This window comes from Thamnophis elegans, chromosome 1 (assembly GCF_009769535.1).
Source record: "Thamnophis elegans isolate rThaEle1 chromosome 1, rThaEle1.pri, whole genome shotgun sequence".
NCBI lineage: Eukaryota > Metazoa > Chordata > Lepidosauria > Squamata > Colubridae > Thamnophis > Thamnophis elegans.
This window is the reverse complement of record NC_045541.1, coordinates 46162307-46188129: the sequence shown is the minus strand read 5'-3', so window position 1 is coordinate 46188129 and position 25823 is coordinate 46162307. Positions and strand designations below refer to the sequence as shown.

Genomic DNA, 25823 nt, shown 5'->3' with positions numbered 1-25823 from the left:
AGAAGAGCTATTAGCAATAAATGCTCTTCTTTGTTCTATTAACAACATTTTTTCATGGATGAATGAATGAATAGTTATTGCAGATTTGATATGTCAGTACAAATTCCCTCAGGGCCAGGTCTCTATGGGACCTCAAGGAGATGAATTGTAATGTTACATAGTTCAATAAAAATAACTGCTGCTTCCCGCACTGGCAGTCAGGCAGGGAAATCCCAGCTGTTCTTTCAAGCTGGGGTTTGTATTGTTTCAAAATAATCTTTGACCCGACTAACCATGGAACAAGAGAAATGATGTCTAGGTTATAATAACAAAATAAAAGCGTTGGAAGAGACTTTGGAGGTTTCTTGTCTATGTAGTCCAAGTAGCCCAATAGTCTGGGCCCTGTTCAAGCAAGAGATACTATACAATTTCAGGCAAATGGTTGTCCAATCTCTTCTTAGAAACCTCCCGTGATGGAGCACCAACAACTTTGAAGGGAAGCCATTCCACTGATTAATTGTCTAACTATCAGGAAACTTCTCCTTATGTCCAGGTTGCTTCTCTCCTTGATTCGTTTCCATTCCTTGCTTCTTGTCCAGCCTTCTGGTGCTTTGGAGAATACGTTTACCCCCTCTTCCTAGTTGTAGCTTCTCAAATATTGGAATACTGCTATCGTGTCATCTCTAGTCCTTCTTTTAATTAAACTAGACATATTCATATGTTGTAACCTCCCATTAATCATCTTTGTGGCTTTTCTCTGGACTCTTTCTAAAGTTTTAACATATTTTTTTTATATCATAACGACCAATATAATCCCAAGTATGATCTTACCAAAGCATTATTAAGCAACACTAATGCTTCATGTGAAGGACGCGGTGGCTCAGTGGCTAAGACACTGAGCTTGTTGATCAGAAGGTCAGCAGTTCAGTTTGAATCCCTAGTGGCATGTAATGGAGTGAGCTCCCGTTACTTGTTCCAGCTTCTGCCAACCTAGTAGTTCGAAAGTATGTAAAAAATGCAAGTAGAAAAATAAGAACCACATTTGGTGGGAAGATAACAGCTTTATGTGCCCCTTCGATGTTTAGTCATGCCACCCACATGACCATGGAGATGTCTTCGGACAGTGCTGGCTCTTCAGCTTTGAAACGGAGATGAGCACCGCCCCTAGAGTTGGGAATGACTAGCACATATGTGTGAGGTGAACCTTTACCTTTACCTTAATGCTTCACATGACCTTGATTCTGGTGAGGCATCCCAGAGAGAGGTTGCAAAATCTAAATGGCCAGGGGACAGCCATAAATAAATAGCAAAGACTGGTTAACATTTCCTTCCCATCCAGATTTTTGTAATCCTGCTTCATGTTCACCAGCCTTCTTACCCAGGCAAGGGAAGTTCAGGGCAACTGAACATCTGCACCGACTAGTATGCATGCGTGTTGGCTGAGGATTGTGGATGGTGTAATGCAACAAGCACATCTGGAGGTTATCAGTACATCTTCTGACAAATGAACCTTCTCTTCAAGGAAGTGTAACCTTCAAATAATTAGCTTCCCACCCCCTTCTAGATTTAATAATGATATAGTTTTCTACCAAAGCCTGGGAGTTATGGCAGACCCACTTTGGTTTTCATTCCAGAAAATTCCCGACTGTTGCCAGGGATTGACCCTGCCACCTGTATCTTCTTAAATTTGGTGATCTTATATCTACTACAGCAACTGGAATCTGCAGTGCATTTTTTTGGGTTGCTTCCTTTCTCTAATATGTTTTCTGCTACACAATGCCCTTTATAACAAGCAGAAAGCTTGAGATAGAATGAAAAGATACTGGAGTCTTTACTAAAAGACACTGATACATTTTCTTGACATTGTGCATTCATTTGTAGGCAGTCTAATATAAAACTAATAGCAAATAATAATATAATAGATAAATTACAACATTTAAACAGGTTCCCAGGATGGCACTGGACTTTCCAGTATAGCATTTATGTTTTGGGGATTAACAAATGTTCATGGTATATAAATGCTTATTTCAGTGGTGGGATTCAGCCAGTTCGCGCCACCGATTGTTAAATTTCTGAGCAGTTTGGTGAACTTGTTTTTGGAAGAAATCATTAGGGCAGAGAACCAGTTGTTAAATTATTTGAATCCCACTACTGGCTTATTTTCTTGAGATGCTCTGAGAGATATGCAGCAGGAATTGATGTTGAAAATCTCTAAGCAGTGAGAATTAAAGCACATTAGATAGATAGATAGATAGATAGATAGATAGATAGATAGATAGATAGATAGATAGATAGATAGATAGATAGATAGATAGATAGACAAACAGAAAGATCAATAGATAGATACAGATAGATAGATAGATAGATAGATAGATAGATAGATAGATAGATAGAAAGAAAGAAAGACAGTCAGACAGACAGACATAGACCTAAATGTAGAAATAGATATATGCATATATAACACACTCAGCCCCTTATCATTGTAGAAACATAGACAGCATAAAAAGTATTAGAATTTTCTTGCCTGATTATGTGTTGAACATGGCTCTGGTGGCCTCAACGTTTCTTCTTGACATAAAATGTGTTTGCAGAGAAGAACTTGCAAGAAAGCAGAGAAGTACACATCAACCTCTGTGCTTCAGGTCATGCAGCCTCTGGTTCCAAAGATAAGCTGAAATTGCTTGAGAAAAAAAGGCCATTCAGAGGCACCTCGCATTTCCAAGCATCTTTTCATAATGCCCGGTGTCATTCTCACTTCCTATGCATTCACTGCTTTTTGTAAATAGGATTCTTTCATGCTCGGTAGTTTAGCCTAAGGAAATCCCAAGAGAGCAACCTGTGAATCAAATGCTTATAGATTCCCATCTGGCTGCAAGGCCTATCAGGGCTGCTTAAGCCAATAGAAATGCCCCCCTTCAGACACAGTTCAAAAGCCAGTGCAGAATCATGAAGATGCAAGCTCCCCCATGACATATATGCTAGATAGTTGCTGGACTTCAGGTAGTCCTCAAATTATGACCACAACTGAGACCAACATTTCTGTGGCTAAACAAGGCAGTCGTTAGCTGAGTTTTGCCCAGTGGTGGGATTCAAATAATTTAACAACCGGTTCTCTCCCTAATGACAGCTGGGTAGATGGAGCTCGGTGGTCACGTGACTGGGTGGGTGTGCCCAACTCAACGTCACTCACGTCGATGGGTGCTTCGCCTTAGCTGTTACAATGTAACAAGGGTTAACCAGAGAGGCAGTTTCTGTAATCGGGGCAATAAAGATTAGGCTAGAAACAACACTAGATTGTTTCCTTCCTGCCTTCCTTACAGGATTAGCCCTGTAAAGTAGGGGAAAAAAACCAAAATGATATTTCTTCCAACAACCAGTTCTCCAAACTGCTTGGAAAGTTAACAGCTGGTTATCCCAAATAGGTGCGAACTGGTTGAATCCAGCCACTGTTTTTGCCCCATTTCATGACCTTTCTTACCACTGCAGTTGTTAAGTTAGTAACACAGTTGTTAAGTGAATCTGGCTCCCCTGTTGACTCTGCTTGACAGAAGGTTACAAAAGGTGGTCACGTGATCCTGGGACACTGCAACTATTATAAATACTTGCCAGTTTCCAAGCATCCAAATTTTGATTATGTGACCACAGGGATGCTGCAATAGTCATAAGTATGAAAAACAGTTGTAAATAACTTTTCTTGGTGTCATTGTAACTTCAAATGGTCACTAAATGAATGGTGGTAAGTAAAGAATTACCTGTATTGTTTTTCTTGTTAAATTCTCTAGATATCCAAACTAAATGTTATATACCTCTGTGTTCTATTCTATTTGATTTTCCTTTCCTTTCCTTTGATTTCCGTTTCAAAATCATGTTGGAATCTCCATTACTTCCTTCCCTTCACTGTCAAAAGGTCATGGAAATCAATGAAAGGACCACAACTTGGATCAGACTTCTAAACTAAGACCATTTCAATCTCCTTTCAGCTTCCTTTAATGCCAAAAGCATCACCTATAGGTAGGCTTCGATTTACGACTGGTTGCTTACTGACTGGTCAAAGTTACAACAGTCCTGTCTGGGGCTACACATGATCAGGATTTTAAGTTCCAATGCCACCCCCCCCCCCAAAAAAAACAACAACACATGACTGAACTTCTGGCACTTGGCAACCAATCTGCATGTATAATCATTTGCAATATTCTGTATTTTGCAACAGTTTTACTGAAAACTGGCATTTACTTTTGACTTTTGGTAAAACTGCACCCATAGCAAACCAGTGGTGCGCTTAAAGACTGAACTATTCACTCAATCACACTGCAGAAAAAGTTGTAAAATCAGGTTGGTCACATGACTGACCTGTTTTACAACTGTCCCAACTTATGATCGTGATGGCTAGGGTCCATTATAGTCATGAGTCAAGGACTATCTGTACCGTACATTTGTGCTGATTTTCAACTATGTCTTTTCAGTACAGAGCCTTTACTCAGCTTCAGTAATCAGAAGTAAAATTTCTCTAGCCGGAAGCTACTGTTATATGATTATTTCTTTGTTATGAAGCTTTCAAAGTCGCCTTCATGTTTAAATTTTATTTATTTTTATTTGTTTATAAAATTTATTGACCGCCCATCTTAAGTGAACCACCTTTTCTATTTCCCCTTCTGTTTATTCCAGATGTCAAAATGGAAACATTGCTCCCTCAACAGTATTTAGCTCCTTTCAAAGCTGTGAAATTGACCATAAGACAGTGAAGGAAGCAGAAGCATACAGACAAATGTTCTTAGTTTGCTTTGAGATATCTTTCTTGGATCCCTTGATTGCATAAGAAATGCAATGTATTTTTTTTTCCCTGTCCAATTGTGCCCAGTTCCCAGAGGCTCAAGCCCTTGCAGTTTTCTTGGTAAGGTTTTTCAGACATGGTCAGTGGCGGATTAAGACTCACTGATGCCCTAAGCACTGACAAATCTTGGTGCCCCCCCCTCCTTTGTACATACTGTACAAATCTTCATTATTTTTTTCCCTTTCTCAACTTTGTGGTGCCCCCTTGGGCCTGCTGCCCTAAGCATGTGCTTAGTCTGCTTAATGGTTAACACAGCACTGGACATGGTTTACCATTGCTTCTTTCCTAAGGCTGAAAGAAAGTGACTGATCCAAGTTTATCCAGATATCTTTGTGCCTAAGGCAGAACTAGAACTCATGACTTCCCTGGTTCTAGTCTGATACGCATATAAAGCAAAACTCTAAAAATTAAAATAGACGTACTCAGTACTTATGTACGAAAATATATTTGCATAGATGGAGGAAATCTGTTGGAAATGACTCTGCTGTTATAAGCAAATGGATTTAAAATACTGAATTACAGGACTTTTCAAGATTTTTATTTTATTTTGTAATGCTTCAGGCAATGGTATTTCCTATTTGTTTAAATACTGTTGAGTGAAATAAAGGCATACTTCAAGGTTTGGGGGTGGGGGATTGGTTTTGCTGGATGACATCCAAAAACTAAAACAAAAACTGAATTAATATCTTGTGTTGTACCATTTTATATCACCTGAGAACAAAAAAGAAAAAAAAAACATGTAAAACTATACTGGTAATAATTATTAAAGACTGCTGTGTAGACCTTTCAGTATTTTTTAATCTAGCCTTCTGCTATACTGTTTTTTTTTAAAGGAAATATAGTTGGAGGGGGTTGAAGCTGATTGCAATAGCTCTGCAATTTCTTAGGGAATTGAAAAGATTCTGGCTTATGCACATATATTATTGAGTAGGGGTACAATATTTCTTTTGTTCCGCTTCTCCCTTTTTCTTAGAACAGAATTTGGCACTAATAAGTCACTCCTCAGAAATTAGCATTGTCTCATGTTTTGTATTATAAACCTATATAGTTGGCGGTATAACAGTACTAGCTTTTTGATAGGTTGGCAGAACTAACTGCTTATTTGGCCATCATCCTGTTTTTTGCAACAAGAATATAACATGTATGGATTTTAAAGCATTAGGAGTAAATTTAAAAGTGTTTAGAAACTCAGAAAAACCAGATCTTGTGTAAAAAAAATCCTGTTTTTGCTTTCTAATATTGTCAATCATGACTACATCAAATGATCATTGTTTAAAATTGTTTTCTTGGAAGAAGAAACTGCTGCTGATAAACAGTAATCCCTCCTGTGGAAAATCACATACATCAATTATTATGAAGACACTTCAGTCATTGGCTAAGGAGATACAAAGCAGGAACCAGTTTTTCTTTAAAAAAAAAAAAGACAAAAGAGTGATAACACATTTTTTTTTTATTTTGGTTTGCAGAAAGTCTGAGAATTTGGGTTCATCCGGGGATGGAGTGGGGTGGGGTGGGTGAGAAATCCCGACAACTTTTTGGGACGGAGAGGTGTGATTGTGGTACTGAATTTGTGCAAACAAAATTGGGAATGAAGTTTTCTAGATTTATATTGAACCTAATAATGTGCCTAGTGGGATGTCCTGATCATAAGATACAAGCTTTAATTACAGGAGACAGTTTGTTTTGATAAAGCTGCAATTTACTCCAAACAACCCTTGATACCCCCTAAAAGTGCTATAGGCCAAGAATGTGTCATCTTTTCTTGGCTGAGGGCTACATTGAACTGTTGAGCAGTAAACGGAGGTCCATGCTCCCAAAATAATGGGAGCGACAAGACCACAATGCGTTTGATTTCTCTTAAATTCAGATTAAATATAATTAATCAGGTAGCCATAAAATGTTCCTAGTCCTGATGAAGGCAATTTCTCTTTGCTTTTTTAAATAGGTGCGTCTTTCTTGGTCGAGGAAAATGTCTCTTTCTCAAAGGCCAAGTCATTTAAAGAAAATATTCAGACACTGGGGCAGTATAGAAGGGGCCAGGCCAGGAAAAGAAAAGCAAAAGAAAATTCAGCTTCATTCTGTTTAGGTTATGTCTTTCATTCAGAAATCATAGCTGACCAGAGTAATGGTGGGCAGACTTTGGCTTGGGATTCTGATCGCAACAAGAGTTCTTTCTGTAAGCAGACGAATGGCGGCATGTTTGCCAGGGGTGTCTTTTTAATAAAGTGTTGACTGGAGTGATTTTTTTTCTTTTTTTCTTTTTGTTGGTGGTCTAGGAGAGGAAAAAGGAATTCCGTGGTGAAAAACAGGACAGAAGATCTGCAGAGACAGCCGTGGGAAAAGGCTTCAAATACAAGGGGAAGCCGCGGCGTGGTGGTGGAAGCAGAACAGCTTGTGAACATGTTCTTTCTTGTGTTCGTTTTGTGTGCCCTGCTGCACATCTCTTGCATACCCATTGCTTCGAAATACGATTAGCTGTCCATTAAACCACATTACTGTTAATCTTTTGCATTTCGCCTTCTTTTTGTTTTTGGCTAAGGTATAATTTTTGCTCTGCAGTAAACGTAACTTGCAGTTCCATAACCCCACCGTGTATTGCTTCTATACGGCTTCCAAGAAGCATGCCTCGCTAGCATAATAAACTGGAATTACAATTATGTAAACACGATGGTGATGTTTAATTCTTAATATTTACTATAAAGGGCTCCGCTGCCTTCCGCAGTACATTTAGTAGGGCATATACCATTTCTGATTAAAGGTGTAAACAGCTCTGCATGGTTACATTCAGAACAGTTATTTATTTTGCAGATTGGCAGTAAATTTCAAGGAAAATCAGATGTATTATTCCTAGATTAAAGATACTGCTTAATTAGGAAGGGCAAATCCACTGAGTTTATACAAGCAAGAAAATTTCAGCTGTTGTGTAGGCTAGTAAGAGTGAGAATAATTTCTCTTGCAGAGTCAGATAAAGATGATAAAGAGTACAAATGGACACTCTCCCCCGCCCTCCAGTGCTGGGTTGCTATCTTGCATAGAACAGACAGGATTTATTGGATAGGACAGGTAATTGTTCTCATCAGAATTATTTCTCCTTTAAACCACTCAGTGTAATCTCAGGGTGAGCAGACTAATTTATGGAGGTGTTTACTCTCCCGAAAAACCCTTGGGTAAACAACAGAATTTCAATGAAGCTTATGTCCTAAAGACAGCTTCCAATAGATACATAATCATCTGGTTTTCTTGGGCAAACACAGATACACATAGCCTAAAAACCCCCTGAAAAACCACTGTATCCCTGCTGTTCGTAATCTAAGGTCTACCAGCTGAGAATTTGGGGAGTTGGAGTCAAGGGCAACCAACTGGGGAAAGCAGAAAATAACTGGCTTCTTGGTTTTACTCAACTTTTTAACCATAACATCCTTGTGCATTATGTTGTAATCCTTGTTGGTAAATCTGTGAGAAAATCCACACATGAGATGGAATTTTCTAGGGAGAGCTCAGAGGCAGTTTGGCGTAGTGGTTAAGGCATCAGACTGGAAGCCAGAAGATGGTGAGTTCTAGTTCCATTTTAGGCATGGAAGCTAACTGGAAGACTTTGGATCTGTTTTTTTCTGTCAGCCCAACTCACCTCACAAGGTTGCTGTTGTGCAAAAAAATAGGAAGAGGAAGGAGTTTTAGGTATGGTTGCCCCTCTTGAGTTACTTATAAAGTTATAAAGGCAGGATAAAATTATAATAAATAAAAAAATCTGGTTTTTTTGTTATTTGTATTATTAATCCATAATACACAAACAGGGAGAAGAAGAAAGAGATGTACAACACATTGTTGTAGTGTTGAGTGCTCCCACTTATTTTACAATCAGGCAAACCTGTCTTTCTTCATGATCGTTCTGTTTGCACTTTTATCCTTTTTTTTAGTGTCCCCAACTTTTCACCTTCCTAATAGCCTGTCTTCTCTTCTGAGCTGTTTCAAATAGGCTGAACTGCCCTCCCCCTTCTGTTTTTCTACATATGTTTTTTGTAGGTTTATTTATTTTTATTTATTATTGTTAGAATTTCGGGCCTTTTTGATCCTTGGTTTGGTGGATGGCCTGATTATGCCTGTCTAAGTGATGACTGCCTCAATATTGGAAATAATTTGGAAGCTGCAACAAACAATTGTGATATAAATTGGGACACTTCATTAAATTTCCCATCGTTTGTAGGAAGTTATCACCCATCCCTCTCCTAGAAGAATGAGATATCCTGGGAAATATTGAAAAGGCAGAATATTATATTTCCCTGGATCAGAAATGGAGAAACATGTTTTTAGGCAGGAAACAAACTCACTCTTAACAGCCCCCACCTTTGTCAATGAGCCATTAAAGCCTGAGCTAGTGTACTCTACATAACAAAGGTAGGATTAGCCTTCCACAGAAACTCACTGCATGGCAACTGGGAAAATTACATCAGCCAGCAAGACAACCAAACTTGGACTCAAAGCACAGACTAGAGAGTTGCCCCTGCATGGTCCCATGGGAGTCTGACAACCAATCAGAATACAAGCTCAAGATCAAACACCAGAGAGCGCGTAAAACCAGGGACCTTCAGCATCTTGGCCCTTTTCTTCCTCGCCCAATATCTTGAAGCATGTGATCCCTCTTTTCTGTTCAGGAGCTCAAGCCATGTGATCCTGTTTACCATTAAACCATTTTTCCAAGCTGCCTCCATGTTTCCAATGTCTTTCCCCCCACTTGGAACTGAACCCAGAAGGACATTTCTTCCAACACCCCTTTACACAACCACCACATCCCCAGTTAACTCTCCATGGACATTCTGTCTGTTCAGTTTCATTCAGTTTCCCCTTTGATATTCCAACCTTTCTTTTCTCTTTTTTGTACTTGTGCAAATCCCAGGGTTGATACTGACACATTGTGGTTTTAGATAGATAAGTTCCAGCATTCAATTCATTGAGATGGCTTTTAATTACATCTTCTGCCTCATCAGAATTAGCCACTAGAAGCTTGCTTAGAATACAGGGCTAGAACTCAGGGTAATTTGTAGTATATCTACAAGAGTTTCAGTTATTTCACAATAGATATAACAAAATCACTTGTATCACCTGAACTCGGATGACAAAACCAAGTCTGAACTTTGTACGGTAGGATTATAAACTCAAGTTTTTGTACCAAAAGCAAATTCCGAGATCTTGTGACCTCAAAATAGGCTCAGTGATGCCCTTTTCTAACTACGTAGTTCCCTTTGCACCTTGCTCTTGTACCGATCATAAACACAAAGTAGAATCAACAATTTAACTCAAAATTCTGTTTACCCCTGATATGTTTGATAGATAAACACATATGTTCATTTGAAACAGTTTTAAAATGTCTTCGAACAATCACTGTAGAGATTTCCTAAAATAAACTCTGCTAAATTTTCAAATTGTACAAAGCAGTACTGACGCCAACATACACATGAAAAGGCAGATCTTTGAAAATATGACCTATGTTAAAAGCATTTCCCCTCCCTCAAACCTGATGAATTTTTATTTTTAACATGCCAGTTGTTAGAACAATTTTTTTTAAAGGTAGCAATATGGCAATTTTCATGACTCTGAAATTCACTTGGATTATACCTGTATTTATATTTGAACAATTGTGCAGGTAATCCTCAACCATAATTGAGCCCAAAATTTCTGTTGCGAAGTGAAATATTCATTAACTGAGTTTTGCCCCAGCCACAGTTCTGAAGTCAGTCCTGCAGTTGTTAAGTTAGTAACACACTTGTTAAGTGAATTTGGTTTCCCCATTAATTGCTTTTCAGAAGGTTATAAAAGGTGGTCACATGACCCTGGGACACTGCAACTGTCATAAATATGGCACGGTAGCCAAGTGTCTGAATTTTGATCATGTAATTATAGGAATACTGTAATGATATGTAACTGTGAAAAACAGTCATAAGTCACTTTTTTCATAGCTGTTGTAATTTTGAATGATCACTAAATGAACTGTTGTAAGTTGAGGACTACCTGTATTAATGTAATGAAGAAGTTTATTGAACACAAGCATGAGCATAATGTTCCACCTACACATTTATTCCCATCCTAATTATGACAATAATCAATAATTTCCTTTATCTTGAAATTAAAAAAATCGCCAAGGGTGCAGCCACATGGTTCCTATAAAATATGGAACACTCACAAAACCTATAGAAGCCTGTAGATTGCACAAAATCAAACAATATTAAAGAGCTCTTATAATTTCAATTTCCTCTCTTATTTCATGAAATTTTGCACAATAACACCCAAATTGCACTTAATTTTCTGTGACAGCAAAATTACACTAATTTTGGATATTTTTGAGCAAAATATCATATAATTTGAGGGTTTGTTTTTAACGCTTTCAGAGTGACTGCCATATTTCAGTAGGCTGAATTGCGCATAGCTTGTGGTCTAATCAGTTAATCTCTTAATCAAACTGGACATCAGAGGTAAACCAATGGTAATTTAATTGTTTTCATTTCTCACCTTAGTTTTATTCCATGAAATTTATTTTGCCCTTCCCCTCAAAAGGTGAGGTAATACCGAATAATATCAGACCCATTCACTAATATCTGGCAAGTACACCTATATATGTGTATATATGAGGAGCCATCTCTTCTTGATGGGACAAGCTTGCCCCACTCACACCAGTGGAAGAGGCTGCTATGGATCCCATCTTCTAAAGCAGTGTGGGGGATGGGACACACATGATATCATCACAGGGGTCTGCGAAGGCTTGAAGCAGGGGTGGTTTCAACCGGTTCGCGGCGGTCCCCGCGAACTGGTTGGTCGGCAAACCCGGAAGTAAGTAACTTCCGGGAACGGTGAAGGGCCCACCCGCCCGCCCGCGCTCCTTACCGGTCTTTGAAGGCTTCTGCGCTTCCACGTAGGCGCATGGCACATACAGCACCTGCACGATTCTCCGCGAGCAGCTGGAGCATCGCGCAGGCGCTAAGATGCATGCGTGAACTGCGCACGTGCATGAGGACGCCGCCGGCCCCGTTCCAACCGAACCGGTTGGAACGGGATTAGCAACCCACCCCTGGCTTGAAGAAATGTAATTATTTAAATCTTGGGGATCCATGGCCACAAAATTTATTTAAAGGTGGTTTGTGGTGAACAAAAGGTTGAGCACCACTGTTCTAAGGAATTGAAGCAGGAAGAGTCAGGGAGAAGAGCCTTTTCTGCGGTGGCCCCAGCCAGAGGTGAGATTCACTTACTTCCCTACCAGTTTGGAAATGTGAGGGCGCTCGCATTTATGTCTGTTTGCAACACCCTGCAGTCATGTGACTGCAATTTACGATCCAACAAATCCCTGCTAATTTCTAGCATCTTCTGGAAAAAATGCGATAAAGAACAATGGATTCATTTAATGACTGCAGTGTTTGCTTGACCACCGCAGATCACCCAATTTATGACCATCATGACTTATGACCGGCAGGCTCAATAACAGTCATACGTCAGGGACTATTTGTAAGGCAGCAGTGTGGCATATGGCTTGAGAGACATACAAGAACTTGAAGTAAACTATCACACAAAATTGTGCAAATAAATGTAAAAGGCAGTCTCAGGTTCTTGAAAGAAAAGTTGAAATAAAAACATACTTGGTTAATAACATTTTAATCTTTTGAGGACATTTTCCTATTGGAAGTAATAGTGCTTATTATATATTTCACCTCTACTTATACAAATGTTTTTTTTTCTTGAACCTATAGATGAATTGTGCCATTATCTAAAAGAACACAACATTGTTTTCAGCTGAGGTAATATTCCTCTAACCAATTTTTTGACGTAACCACATGCTATCCCTCTTGTTCCAACCATTTGTGTTAACATCTTGGACAGAGATGAATCTAGGAATACAAATCACAATTTATGAAGTGCCTGTCCTTAACATCTATGTGATCAATACCACTTTTTTTTTTTTTTTTTTACAAAAATCAAATTCCATTTGCGTTGATTTAAGAGATTTCATTTCAATTGAGTCATAAATTCCTTTTGAAACAGAAATATCTACTGCATGGAATGAATCTTTCATGTCAACTACTGAGTTCTGGAAATTATAATTTAGTTTTTCTCAGCCAAGTTCCCTAGATCTAGTGTTTTTCTCGAAATTTCATTAGCATTCAAGGTATCTTCTCCTTTGCAGCTTGGGTGCCAGAGAATGAACTTAACAGACACACTTCTGAGCCCATTGCTCTCTCGTATCCAGGGTTTTACTGGAATGTCCTTGACTTGTTAACATGCTGTATTTAGTGATAGTGAGATAGTTCATCTCTTTACTTTAGGAAAGGACAAAAGCCACATTTGTCAACAGGTTGGTTACTGTCGTTCAATCGTTCTCATCTAATCTGCCCGCTTAAACTATGCCATTTTAGACTCTACTCTTCAGCAGAATGAGGTGGTTGCTGATTCTGGAGGGACAAGCACAGATTTGGGAGAACAGATGCTATATATACCTTGAATTCTCTTGAGCTATTCAGTAATCTTTCTAATGCCCTAGAGAATCCTGATCTGTTGCTATGTTGAACTACACTCCTCAACCTGCAACCATAACGGAGCCTGGAATTCCTGTTGTACGTCATGATGGTCATAAGTCGAGGTACCTGTGTGATCGAACTGGTTTTTTAACTTTTTTGTGGCAGTCATTAAGTGAATGTAGCAGTTGTTATGTGAATGCCATGATTAAGCAAGTCAGTGCGTTCCTATGGGAGTTTCTGTGCCAAAAAGGCTGGTTTCTGGCAAAAACTGTCATAAATCATGTCACGTGACCATGGAACAGTGCAACCCACTGTAATGGTGAGCTGGTTCCCAAGTGGCCAAAATGCGAGTCATGTGACCATGGCAGAGGTGGGTTGCTCCCGGTTTGGCCCGGATCAGGTGAACTGGTAGTGGCGATGGCGGGAGGTCTTCTGCGCATATGCAGAAGCGTTCTGCACGTGAGTGTTGTAGCCTCGTAAGTCCTCGGACTTACGAATGACAGCTCAGCAGCAGCCAGGCGCGTCTTAGCCAATCAGACGCGCCTGCCGGTTGCCGGGCTGTCATACGCAAGGCTATTGGCTCGTCCGTCTGACAGCTCAGTATAAAAGGCTGTCAGACGGAGGAGAGGTGCCTGTCTACTCACAGTTTCTGTTCTCTCTGTTCTTGCCTGTAATAAACTGTTGAAGGTTACCTCAGACGCCTCTTCGTCTTTCCTGCCGCCGATCTAACAATGAGCAAAACAGTAGCCCCGGGATTTGCAACCAACCTCTGGACCATGGGATATGTGCGCTGTGATTGGAACTCTGGAACTGGATCATGAGTGCCTTTGGGGGGGGGGGGATGTTCATCGAAACCTTAAATGGTCAATTAGTTACCAATCATTAAGCGAGGACTGTAACGTTCAGCCACTATTCTCTAGGCTTTGGTATGTGGAACAGAAGGATAACCAAAATTATCTTTTACCTCATACAATAAACCTTTGAGGGTCTGTGAGTGGATGTGTAAGATCTCTTGCAAGAAAGAATTGTTGTTTTTGGAGCACTCTGGCCATCTCTCACTTCTCTGCCTAAATGGCTGTTTTCTTACCAGTTTAAAAGGGGCTTCCCGGCTGACTATCATAAGCAGCTTTCACTGATGAATGTGAGAATTGACAGCCTCTTAACCTTTGTTACTCTGATCTAATGGAAAGATCCATTAGTTGTTTGCTAAACTTTTTCAATATGTTACAATCCAATTTTAGAAATGGGCCTATGATTTAATTTGAACTGCTCATATGGGCATTAATGCAAACAGAACCACAAGCTGATCTTACCATAAAATGGGTTAAATATGGTAACAATAAAACATCTCAGTGTTGGTATAGATAAAGGTTAGTTTTCTTCTTCTTCAAAGATGCTATCACTGATTTGAATTAGTTCTAAGATGCAAGAGTGGCTGTGAAAGCCAAGCCTTTTTAGATGCTGAAATTGTGTAATCAGGAGGAAAATGATTTTCCTCATGAAAAAAGAATAGTTCAATTAGACAAAAATGAGAGCATTATTCTGAAACAAATTTACTTTCAAAGATGGTTCATGAATACCCCAAATCAGTGATTACTTTATTACATTTCCATCCTGTTCTTTTTTTCAAGGAAGTTCAGAAAGACATTTGCAGCCCCAAATGTGAGACAGGTTAGGCTGTAGAAATGATTAATTTTATAGTATCACCTGAGTATAGGACAAGAATCCTAAATCCCATCGGATAAGTAGGTTTCACTGAATGCAGAATACAGGGGGACTAGAATTTATAGCAGTTCTCTATTAATTTTGGTGTCCAAATGAGCTAGGTAATGACCAGATGCTTAATTACTGCTAGATAATTTACTATGGTTTTTTTCTTCCATTCAATCATGTTTATTTCTCAGAGACTACCTGGATGTTTCTTGGCAATAATTTGCAGAAGTGGTTTATCATTGCCTCCTTCCTAGGACTAAAAATCACTGGTCCAAGGTCACCAACTGGCTTTGCAACTAAGGTGGGATTAGAACTGAGTCTCCCAGTTTTTAGCCTGATGCCTTAACCTCTACACCAAATTATATTTCAGTTAATTTTGTTATCATTTACTAAGTGGACCTTGACCTAACCTTACCCTGGGATGTAGAAGTCATAGCAAAGACCCAGTTTGGTTTAGTGGTTAAGACATCATACTGAAAACTATGAGACAGTGAACCAGTTTTACCTTTGGCACAAATCCAGCTAAGTGACCTTGGGTCATTCATTTTCTCTCAGCCTGAGGAAGGAAGCAATGCCAAACCACTTCTGAAAAACCTTGCCAAGAAAACCGCAGTGACTAGTTTATACGATCACTAGGAGTCAACTATTAATTTGAAGGCACAAAACCAACCAACCAACCAACCCTGTTGGAAAGGATTAAGCATTTGTATTTTAGCATTTTGCTTCATTGTCCAGCAACAGTTCTTATAATGGTTTCATGGAGCATTGTTGGATACTTTATTTTGGCCATAGCCACTCCTATCACAGAACTATCACTTCTGCAGAGATCTTACTTATCTTAAGATTTATTCAAACCTTTATTGTGATAATGAATTGCATAAATATATCCATGAAGCGCTTGCTTTTACCATAGCCTTCATTCAGCTTGCTCTAAGAACACAAGAAGGCAAAACACAGCTTGTTTATCACTTTTTGTACAACAAAGTGTTTTCTTTTCTAAGGGATCCTACTTTGTCTTTTTGATTCTTGTTACACTTGAATGTTGAAGCTTCTTCTTACAAAATGCTTGTCCAAGGACATTTGAAGTCTTATAACCACAACATGATCAAAGAGTAAACGAAGGGACTTAAGAGGGCTTCCTCCCTTTAAACTAAGGCTTACTACACACATTCCTTTCTTTCAGAGGTGGAATAAAAGGCATACTACTATGGAGGGTTACAGGGTTATGTTCCAGTTCTAATGAAGTGCAATGAATTAATTCCTTAGGTGATATCCTTCCTGGCTGCAGAAACATGCCAGGCCCTGATACAGGACTACTTGACTAAATTTAAATTAGGGGGACAAGGTTGTGTGTGTTTCAGAAGTGGTTCAGACCAGTTCTAACGAACCGGTAGCAGACATTTTGAGTAGTTTGGAAAACTGGCAAATACCACCTCTGGTTGGTCCCACCCTCCTGCCCCTGCTGTGCCCTGTCCTGTATATTCCCTTTTTTTTTTAGCTCAGTTGATTTGTGCGGTAGAGCGGATTGCCTCACCAACGCTGACACCAAGGGAGGTTTTTGAGTGCTGTGTGTATGTGCAAAGCGCTCTCATAGAACCGGTAGGAAAAGGTTTGGAATCCCACCGCTGGTGTATTTTTATGTGTATGTGTGATGGTGGGGAAAAAAAACAATGTACTGGTAAAAAAGAACAAGGCAAAGGAGGAATGTAATGGTGCTGGTGTTTCTTACTTCAAGTGTGCAAAGTTCCCATCACCCTCGGGAAAGCACACATAAAACACATGGACGCATACACATTTTGTTTGTAACAAAAGCTCTTGCAAAAATGGGTGGACTTCAGGAAGAGCAAGGGTCATAATCCAAATTCAAAGACACAGAAACATGTCATCGTATTGAGCCATCTATTTTATCAAAAGGCTTGAAATGTATTCTGTCAAGGCAAACCACATTGCTTTAGCTCTGCTCTCTTACTCAAGACAAGGGCATGGATGTATATTATGTTGGATTCTTTCTAGGGCTGCACCTTCGTTTCAGATAAGGAAGTACTTTTGCAGATGAATCCTATCTACGTGAAGGAAAACATAGTGATTTGCACAAGGTTTACCAAAATCTTGGTTTGGTCTATGAAATGTATAAGGAAACACCGATGTGGACTACAGATCAAAGAATTCTCTATCAGGACTGCATAATAACCTATCTATTCTTCTCTATAACTTCAAAAACGGAGAAAAGTAGAATCGAAAGTAGGCAAACGACAAGGGCATACAACTCACAACAATAATGCATTCAGAATTTTCTTCACATTTTTTATTGGCAACTTTATAATGGCAGCGATCAGCAAAATTACTTTATTACCAAAAGGCACCTGCCTGAAGGTATTTTGGTTGTTAAGTGCCACTGGATGCAATCCAGCCGCATTCAAATCCATGTATTTTGATGTTTCCTCTGGAAAGGTCGGGATTATATCCACTGCCTACCACTGAAGTAGTATAAAACAAAACATTACCCACAAACTGGGCACAGAAATCCTAAATATCCACAATGATTAAACAGTCTTTCAACAAATATGTTGGAAGCATTCTTTTATGTACAAACAGCTTGTGCACATCAACAACGCTACTATCTATAAGTGTTTAAAGTCATTATCTGTACAACAACCTATACAACTTTGACACATAACCTTTTTAGGCCCTGCCCAGACACTCTCTCATCAACATGTAAAAGTTTTTAATATTTTTTTATAAATAAGTCCATCAATTTCCACAGAAAACTAATAGGAAACAAAATATTCCAATTGGGAATAAACTTGTATATTATCTTGGAGGGTTTATTTCTCCCTTCCAAAATGTTGTGAGTGACTATACAGTATGTACAAACGAGGCTGTATGTTTGTTAAGTCTCATTTCATTACAGGCATGAAAGAAAACAGGAAATTATGTTAGCTGGAATGGAAGCTGGAAGACTCCGATTCTGTTGAAACAGAAGAATGTCCTGCACGCTTGCCTTTGGACAGGATCTTAAGGCTTGATCCCCTGCTGACGGAGGTGAGTGCATTTTGAGCCGATGTCTTGAATTTGGCACCCAGAAAAGCATATAGGATGGGATTCAGACAACAGTGGAAGAACGCCAGGCTTTCGGTAATAGTGGTCCACTTACGCACCAGCATTTCAAAACTGCAGCCTCGCTTGATGTACCGGAGGAGGATGAAAGTATCTATGGTGAGAACAATGTAGTATGGTAGCCAGCAGGCAAAGAAAGCCACAATCAGGATGACCGTTGTCTTCAAGGCTTTACGTTTTTGGTGACCCTTTGATTTTGACAGCTTAGAAATTATAATGCAGTAACAAGTCAGTATGATAAGACCAGGCAAGATGAGGCCTACTAAAATTTGCTGGAATTGGAAGGGGATCTGCCAGGTCTGGTTAGTGTAAAATCGCTGGCACATGTATTTTCCACCAATCTCAGTAACACGAGCAAACATAATGTCAGGTATAGTCAACAGCAAAGCTGGCAGCCAAACACCGATGTAGACAATCCTATTGGCCAACAATTTCCGAGCTCTCTGACTGTTGGTAGCATGTACAATCGCCAAGTACCGATCTAAGCTGATGAAGGCCAGGATCAGGACACTGCTGTATAAATTGACAGTGTAAACGATATGAACAATTTTACACAAGACTTCACCAAAGTACCAGCTTATCACAGCATCCACAGACCAGAAGGGCAAGCTGATGACAAAGAGGAGATCGGCTACTGAGAGATGGACTCTATACTTGTCAGTTATGCTCTTCAGCTTCTTTTGGAAACCCATGACAATAATCACCAAGCCATTGCCAACAATTCCTGTCAAAAAGATGATGGAGAAGATGGTGGGTAAGAAGATTCGGTTGAAATCTTCGTTTTCCTGTTCAAAGCATAGCCCTGTGAAGTTATCTTCTTCTCCAGAGCCTGGTTCACCAGTGTTATTATCTAACACAAATGTATAAAAAGGTATCTGTAAATGACAAAAAGGAAACAAAAATTAGAAGGTGGAAAAAAAGGCAGGCAAATCTTAAAAGACCCATTCAGCGGCAAGCAAAGAATCAGCACTGAAGCATGCATGCTTCAGTATTCAACTTCAAAATATTTGCCTCTTAATGGGATCTCCAAACTTGGTAACTTTTAAACATGTGGGCTTCAGTTCCCAGAATTCTCCAACCAGCAAAGCTATACAGGCTGGGGAATTCTGGAAGTTGAGGTCCACAAGTCTTAAAATTGCCAAGTGTGAAGAGCCCTGCTCTAATGCAACATTTTAGCCCTGATGTTAATGGCTGGCGATTATCAGATGCAGAAGCAAAGAGGTCACATTTTCAATACATTCATTCCAACATACACACCTCAACTCTCTGAAGGACTTTTCAAACATAAGAAAACACACACAAACCATACTCAATGAAAGGGCAACAACTGTATAGATACCAAACATACATTACATACATATCAGGTCAATCACTGCTTTCCAGTGATTGCTTCAAGGAATTATCTGAATGACTAGAATGCATGTTTTTCTATTCAATTTTGATTATTATAAAACGGATCTTTGCAGGAATTTATATAAAAAATACCCTACACAATGGATACTTCCATTTGGATGTGGCTTCAGCTTTGAAAATCAGGAGTAGTAGTATTAGGTAGTTTGCAGCCCTGAGTTATTCATAAAGTAATACAGGTAGTCCTTGACTTACAACCACAACGGAGTTCAAAATTTCTGTTGCTAAGTGAGACATTTGTTAAGTGAATTTCCCCCCATTTTATGACCTTTCTTGCCATAGTTGTTAAGAGAATCACTGCAATTGTTATATTAGCAACACAGTTGTTAAGTGAATCTGGCTTCCCCACTGACTTTGTTCGTCAGATTGCAAAAAGGGATCACATGTCCCCCAGGACACTGCAACTGTCATAAATATAAGTCAGCTGCCAAGTGTCTGAACTTTCAACACATGGTCATGGGGATGTTAAAACGGTCATAAGTGTGAAAATGGTTTTAAGTCACTTTTTTCAGTGCCATTGTAACGTCAAATGATCACTAAATGAACTGTTGTAACTCGAGGGCTGTCTGTAAAGGTGGGATAAAAATCCAATAGAAAATAATGCACAAATAAATAAAATGTTTTGTGCACAAACTATCCCACGTAAGAGGCAGTATTGGGTGGTTCATGCCCAGACCAAAACATGTGTGCTTCATCTCAGAAGAGATGTTCTAAATAGGAGACAGAAGGGGGGAAAATGCAAAATCAAGATCAGCTAAGTGGATGTTAGAGGAAGGTTGATGGTGGGAAGATCAGAAGAAAAGGTAGACTTGAAGTACTTGAAGTAGGATATAAGATCCTGAAAAGAATGACAAGTGGGCTGCAGCACAGGCAATTCTGAGAAAGAAAAAGAGAGTAGAGGCGCAGTAGCTCTGCCCTAGTTTGTATCCCACCTTTGTTATTTTTTGCAAATAACTCAAGGTGGTGTACTTATCCACAAACCTTCCTCCTGCCATTTTCCCCACACCAACCCTAGGAGGTGAGTTGGACTGAGAGAGAATGACTGGGCCAAAATCGTTCAGCTGACTTGTTGCCTAAGGCAGGACTAGAACTCACAGTCTCCTGGTTTTCTATCCTGGTGCTTAAACCACTAAGCTAGATTTGCTCAGTTACCCATAAGCCATTTCCAATTTTTCTTGTACAAAACTTGGAACAACCAAATTGTACTAGCTTTACTTTAGCCTAATTTGCCCAAAACAGGGGTTGAAGTGGCAAATCAAAATGTATTTCTTCAATACACGAAACAAAACATATTTTTATCAATTGGTACACACATCTACTATATTGCATTCTTATGAAATAGGAATGGAAGAAAGAATGGAAGATCATGACTGCAATGGTTGATTTAAAAACTAACAAGGATTCAGGAGGGAGTTTTGTAAACAGCCAACCTGCAAGCTCCTGTATTATCAGAGAAAAGAATTACCTTTTTATTGGTTCAAAAGAAACCCATTAGAAAGAAACTGAAGTAGTCTCTACCCTAATACAGCTAGTAATAGCAGTAGCACTTAGACTTATATACCACTTCATAGTGCTTTACAGCCCTCTCAAAGTGGTTTACAGAGTCAGCCTTTCCCCCCCAACAATCTGGGTCCTCATTTTACCCACCTTGAAAGGATGGAAGGTTGAATCAATCTTGAGCCTGGTGGGATTTGAATTAGTAAATTGCAGGCAGATGGCAGGCAGCAGAAGAGCCTGCAGTACTGCACTCTAACCACTGCGTCGCTGAGGCTCCTCCTTTAGTGACCATAATTGAGACCAGGAATTCTGTTGTTAAGCAAGCTTGTCACTTTGATTTATGGACTGCAAAGCTCATAAATAATGAGCTATGTAAAATTTTTCGTAAAATGTTTCGGTGGTTCTAGATACCCTATATACAGGACTGGTCATAAAACCACTTATTAAAATCACGGTCATATCTGCAAATGGTTGCCAAATGAGGCAGCTGCTAAACAAGGACTGCCTGTATAATGGTAAAGGTTCCCCTCGCACATATGTCTGTCCCTGTTGTATAATGGGTACTAAAGTATAAAGCAGATGTTAAAATTCTTGTAAAGCTAATCCTTTCATTTCAACAATCCTGTTAAAGAATACCCTGGGAGGATCTTGCTTAGAAGAATCATTTTCAGTTGAATCAGACATCAAGAGCCTGATAGTGAAAATATTTTCTTAGATCTGAGGGCCTCAAACAATACAGAATCACTTCTTCCATATTTCCCCCTCTTTGGAGGCAAATAATGTGCCAGGCTGACTCCCAGGGAAAGAGATGGTTCATAAAATAAATGAATAAATCCAAACACAAATTGGCGGTGAAGTAAGCAAGCCTTAAAAGTTCACGGGAACTCTTTGTCAGCCTTGAATGATATGCCAAACCAAAGTAACCGTGAGACTTTATTTATTAAATTTACATGCTGCCCATTTTATAGTTCCAGGTGATTCTGAGCAGCCCATAAGACATGGTTCACCAGCAGCATAAACGATTCTGTAAATTTAAAAACGGCAAACCAACAAAAACAGGGTGTGGTAAGAGTTTTGCAAAACGCCCAAGTTTGCGCATTCAAATTCTCCCGCCAGCAAGCTCTTCCTCAGATGCTTTTGCCTAACCCCTAACCCGTCAGAACATTAAAGGAGGCAGCAGTTTCAATTTAGCAAGGCGATAGATTGGAAAAAAGAGAAGTGCAACCTCAGGAAACCACCAGCCGTTTGAAAGGCAAGTAACGGAGTAGTCACCTGGACACCGCCTCCTTCAGTCCCCCCCCCCCCTCGCCTTTCAGAGAAACTGTCCTTTCTTTGCTGTGAGGCGCTTCTTTCTATAAAAGGGCTCGACAACACTTTCAAAACAGAGACTGTCTCTATTCAGGCCGGGAGGCTTTGAAAGGACGCCTTCTGGCTCCGTGGAGGATTCTCCCATCCAGGGTACAAAAGCGATACTTTTCTGAGCTGAAACGGGACCAGCCTCCACATTCCCACGCATTCAAGTAGAAATTAAAAGGGCACGAAACCCTACACAGGGGTTTCTAAGCGTCCTCAGAAAGTTTTCCTGAAGCCGGGGCTTATCTCCTACTTTATGGAAAGAGAGCCTTGCTGCTTGGTTCTCATACTTCACATAAGTTGGTGAAACAATATGCCAGTATCCATGCTACTTAAAATATTTCGGTGGTTCTAGATGCCCTGTATACTTTGCTGTTTATACTTTGCTGATAGACTAAGCATTTTTCTTTTCTTTTTTTTGCTTTTTAGTTTGGTCATAGACCAAACTTTTTTTTCTTTTCATTCTAGACTCTAGGAGCAAAAATAAATTAAAAAATCCACCCTAGTTTGCCTTGCACATAAAGATTCTTAAAAAAACACCTTCTGAGCTCTACTTGATGACAAAAAGCAAGAAACGGTATGAGTCAAGGGCTGCTCGGAAACGTGCGAAAACGGTACGACCCAACGTCTTACAACTTTTTACCATTCCAGGTTTCCTTTTGCTATTAGTCAAAAGCGCTTTCTAAAGGCAGCCAAAAGATTCCGCCAAGTTTCTCTCACGTGTTGCAAACCCGGCGATAGTTTTTTAAAAAAGAGATCCCAGGGCTGGGGTGGGTGGGAAAGAAGACCAACGAAAGCAAAATCGAAGTTTACTGACGCCGCCTGCTCCCCCTCTGCAATCCAGAACCGTCCCTCGCAGATTCCCCGCCCGACCCCACGCACTTTTACGCAGCCGGGCGCGCTGCTTTCAAAGGCGCTCCTCTCCGCGAACCAGCCTGCAAGCAGCTCTTCCACAAGTTGAGAGCGCGCAGCGCAACGTTTGGTGGGTTCGGGGCAAGAAACTACCCCCCCTGCTACAAAGCAAGGGGAAAGGGCGTCCGCTTGCACAACCTATAGGAGAGTGCTTACTACAAGGTGCAACGATCAGATCCACGGCCCGGTCCGCTTTTTAAAACGGCACCTCTGCGAGACGGCACAGCTGCAAAGATTCCCTCCGCTTGGAGCAAAAGTGAATTATTATTATTATTATTATTATTATTATTATTATTATTATTATTATTATTATTATTATTATTATTTTGCGGGGGATACTGATTAGATGGATCTAGTAAAGGCCAGCAAGGAACTCTCATCTTATCGGAAAAAGAGAGCCGCTACATATCTTGTAATCTAAAGAAGACTAAAAAGCCCACGGTTGCGCGTGTCCTGGTCCCCTCTCCCCAGAGATCGCGTAGAGCAAAGCACATCCCGATATTTAGGAACCTCTAACCAGACGCTCCATCCATCCATCCATTCATCCCATCGCTCCCCAGGCAAACATCTGGCGCCTTACATCCGGATCCATTGCTTGAGCGCTCCGCGGCAGCAGGCTCCGTTTCTGCACCACACCAGCAGCCACCCACAGCCAAAAAGTTCTCGTCTCGAAGCTATCCGCGTCCCTTATAAAGCGCCCCCCCCTCTTTAGAGCCGGGCCGCAAAGCTGCCGGCGGCTCCGCCCAAGTGTGGGCTTCGGAGGCGGCGGGGGAACAAGAGTGATTGACGGATCGTCCAAAAAAAAAAAAAAAGCGGCTACAACCGTAGTTGTGAGCTGCAGCTGTGGAGATGGGAATCTCCAACCCCCCCCTTTAGTTTTACTCTCTGGCGCTGGGAGTGGGTGGAGGCTGCTCTTTTCTGTCGTGCAATTGTGCGTCTTCAGGCTTCTCGTGGAGAGTCCCGAAGCCACGTGCTCTAATAGGCTAAATAGCTAGTAGAAAAAGAAAAAAGAAAAAGGAAGGGAACAATGCCCGAAACGAGTCAAAGAAAGTTTGATTTAAGGTGGTTCCGTTTTCTAAGAACCCAAATCTTAACCTGAGGCTCTTACAGTAAAGGTAAAGGTTCTCCTCGCACATATGCGTTAGTCGTTCTCGACTCTAAGGCGCGGTGCTCATCTCCGTTTCTTAGCCAGCGCTGTCCGAAGCTGTCTCCGTGGTCAGCATGACTAAACGCATGGAACGAAACGCTGTTATACCATCCCACCAAAGGTGGTTCCTATTTTTCTACTTGCATATTTTTACATGCTTTCGAACTGCTTGGTGGGCAGAAGCTGGGACAAATAACGGGAGCCCACTCCGTTAGGCAGCGCTAGGGATTCGAACCGCTGAACTGGCCACCTTCTGATCAACAAGCTCAGCGTCTTAGCGTCCCTGAGCCACGGAGTCCCTGAGGCTCTTATACTACTACTCAAGTTTCGAACTCCTTTGCTCCTCCAGTAACTTTCTCATTGAGTTTGCTCCTAAAGCAGGCAGCCACAAATGCTCCTGTTCGTGAAGACAATGACTGCCTGCTCTGCACCCCCCTTTGCTATCAAATTGCATTGTCTGCTTCTGCATACTGTTTGCAGGTTGTGTTTCTACTTGTCCTGGCAGATGGTTGCAACCTCCCCCCACCCTTCCACTAAGACAGCTTTAGTTTGTGTTGCAGCAGATCCTGTTCTTGAACCTTGCTGTCCCAAGAACTCCTTTGTTGTTTTTTAATTTTAACCAGAGGTGGGTAACCCTGACCCCTGTGGACTTCAACTCCCAGAATTCCTCAGCCAACTATTGTTTGCAGCCATACTCTGTAGAGGGGCCACAGTTGTTCATTCCTGATGTAGACCTACCCCTGGGGCTGAATCCAGTACATTACCTTTTGTAGCTTGCTGGATTTCCCTAATGGACAATCCCTTGATTTCCAGCCAGCGTTATTGGGGCAGACCCTGGAAAAGTATTAATTGCTCTATACACTGATTTCATATTAGCGAGATCATAAACAGTGAGGGAACAGTGAGACAGTCCCCAATCGTTCTCCATTTTTATGGAAAAATATTCTGAATCATGGTCCAGTGGGACATTTCTGCTTTTGGGCTCAACCAATGTAGCATTCTTCATATTATTTTTAATGTAGCACTCCCTGTATTTGGCCTCTAAAGGAGGTAGGCACCAGCCTAAGCTAGTTGTGCTGCTTTAGAGTTGTGCAGCTTTAAACTGCAAAGTCATGCAGAATCACTGGGAGTCTTGTGTTTGTTTGCCTTGTGTTTGTTTGCCGCACCCTTTCCATATACTGTGTATTGCATAAGTTTCTGATTGCCTCCATACTTTTTTTTTTTTGCAATTTCTGATGTTTTCTTCCTGCTGTGGCTGTTGCTATATACAGTGCTGTACCTTCAAGCCTGTGAATTTCAGTGGGAAGAAGATAATTTGCAGAATTTTAGAAGTTTGGCAATTCTGTTTAAGATGGATTAGATGAAA

General features: G+C 40.4%; 1 protein-coding gene across 1 annotated transcript; it reads right to left on the bottom strand.

Moving 5' to 3' along the window:
• Window positions 1-17321: 17321 nt before the first annotated feature.
• On the bottom strand, window positions 17322-23970 carry CXCR4 (C-X-C motif chemokine receptor 4). Its single transcript, XM_032209034.1, has 2 exons — window positions 23891-23970; window positions 17322-19013 (listed from the first exon to the last, which is right to left on the bottom strand). Exons 1-2 carry the CDS (start codon window positions 23900-23902, stop codon window positions 17958-17960), a joined length of 1068 nt encoding a protein of 355 aa, XP_032064925.1. The 5' UTR covers window positions 23903-23970; the 3' UTR covers window positions 17322-17957.
• Window positions 23971-25823: the final 1853 nt, after the last annotated feature.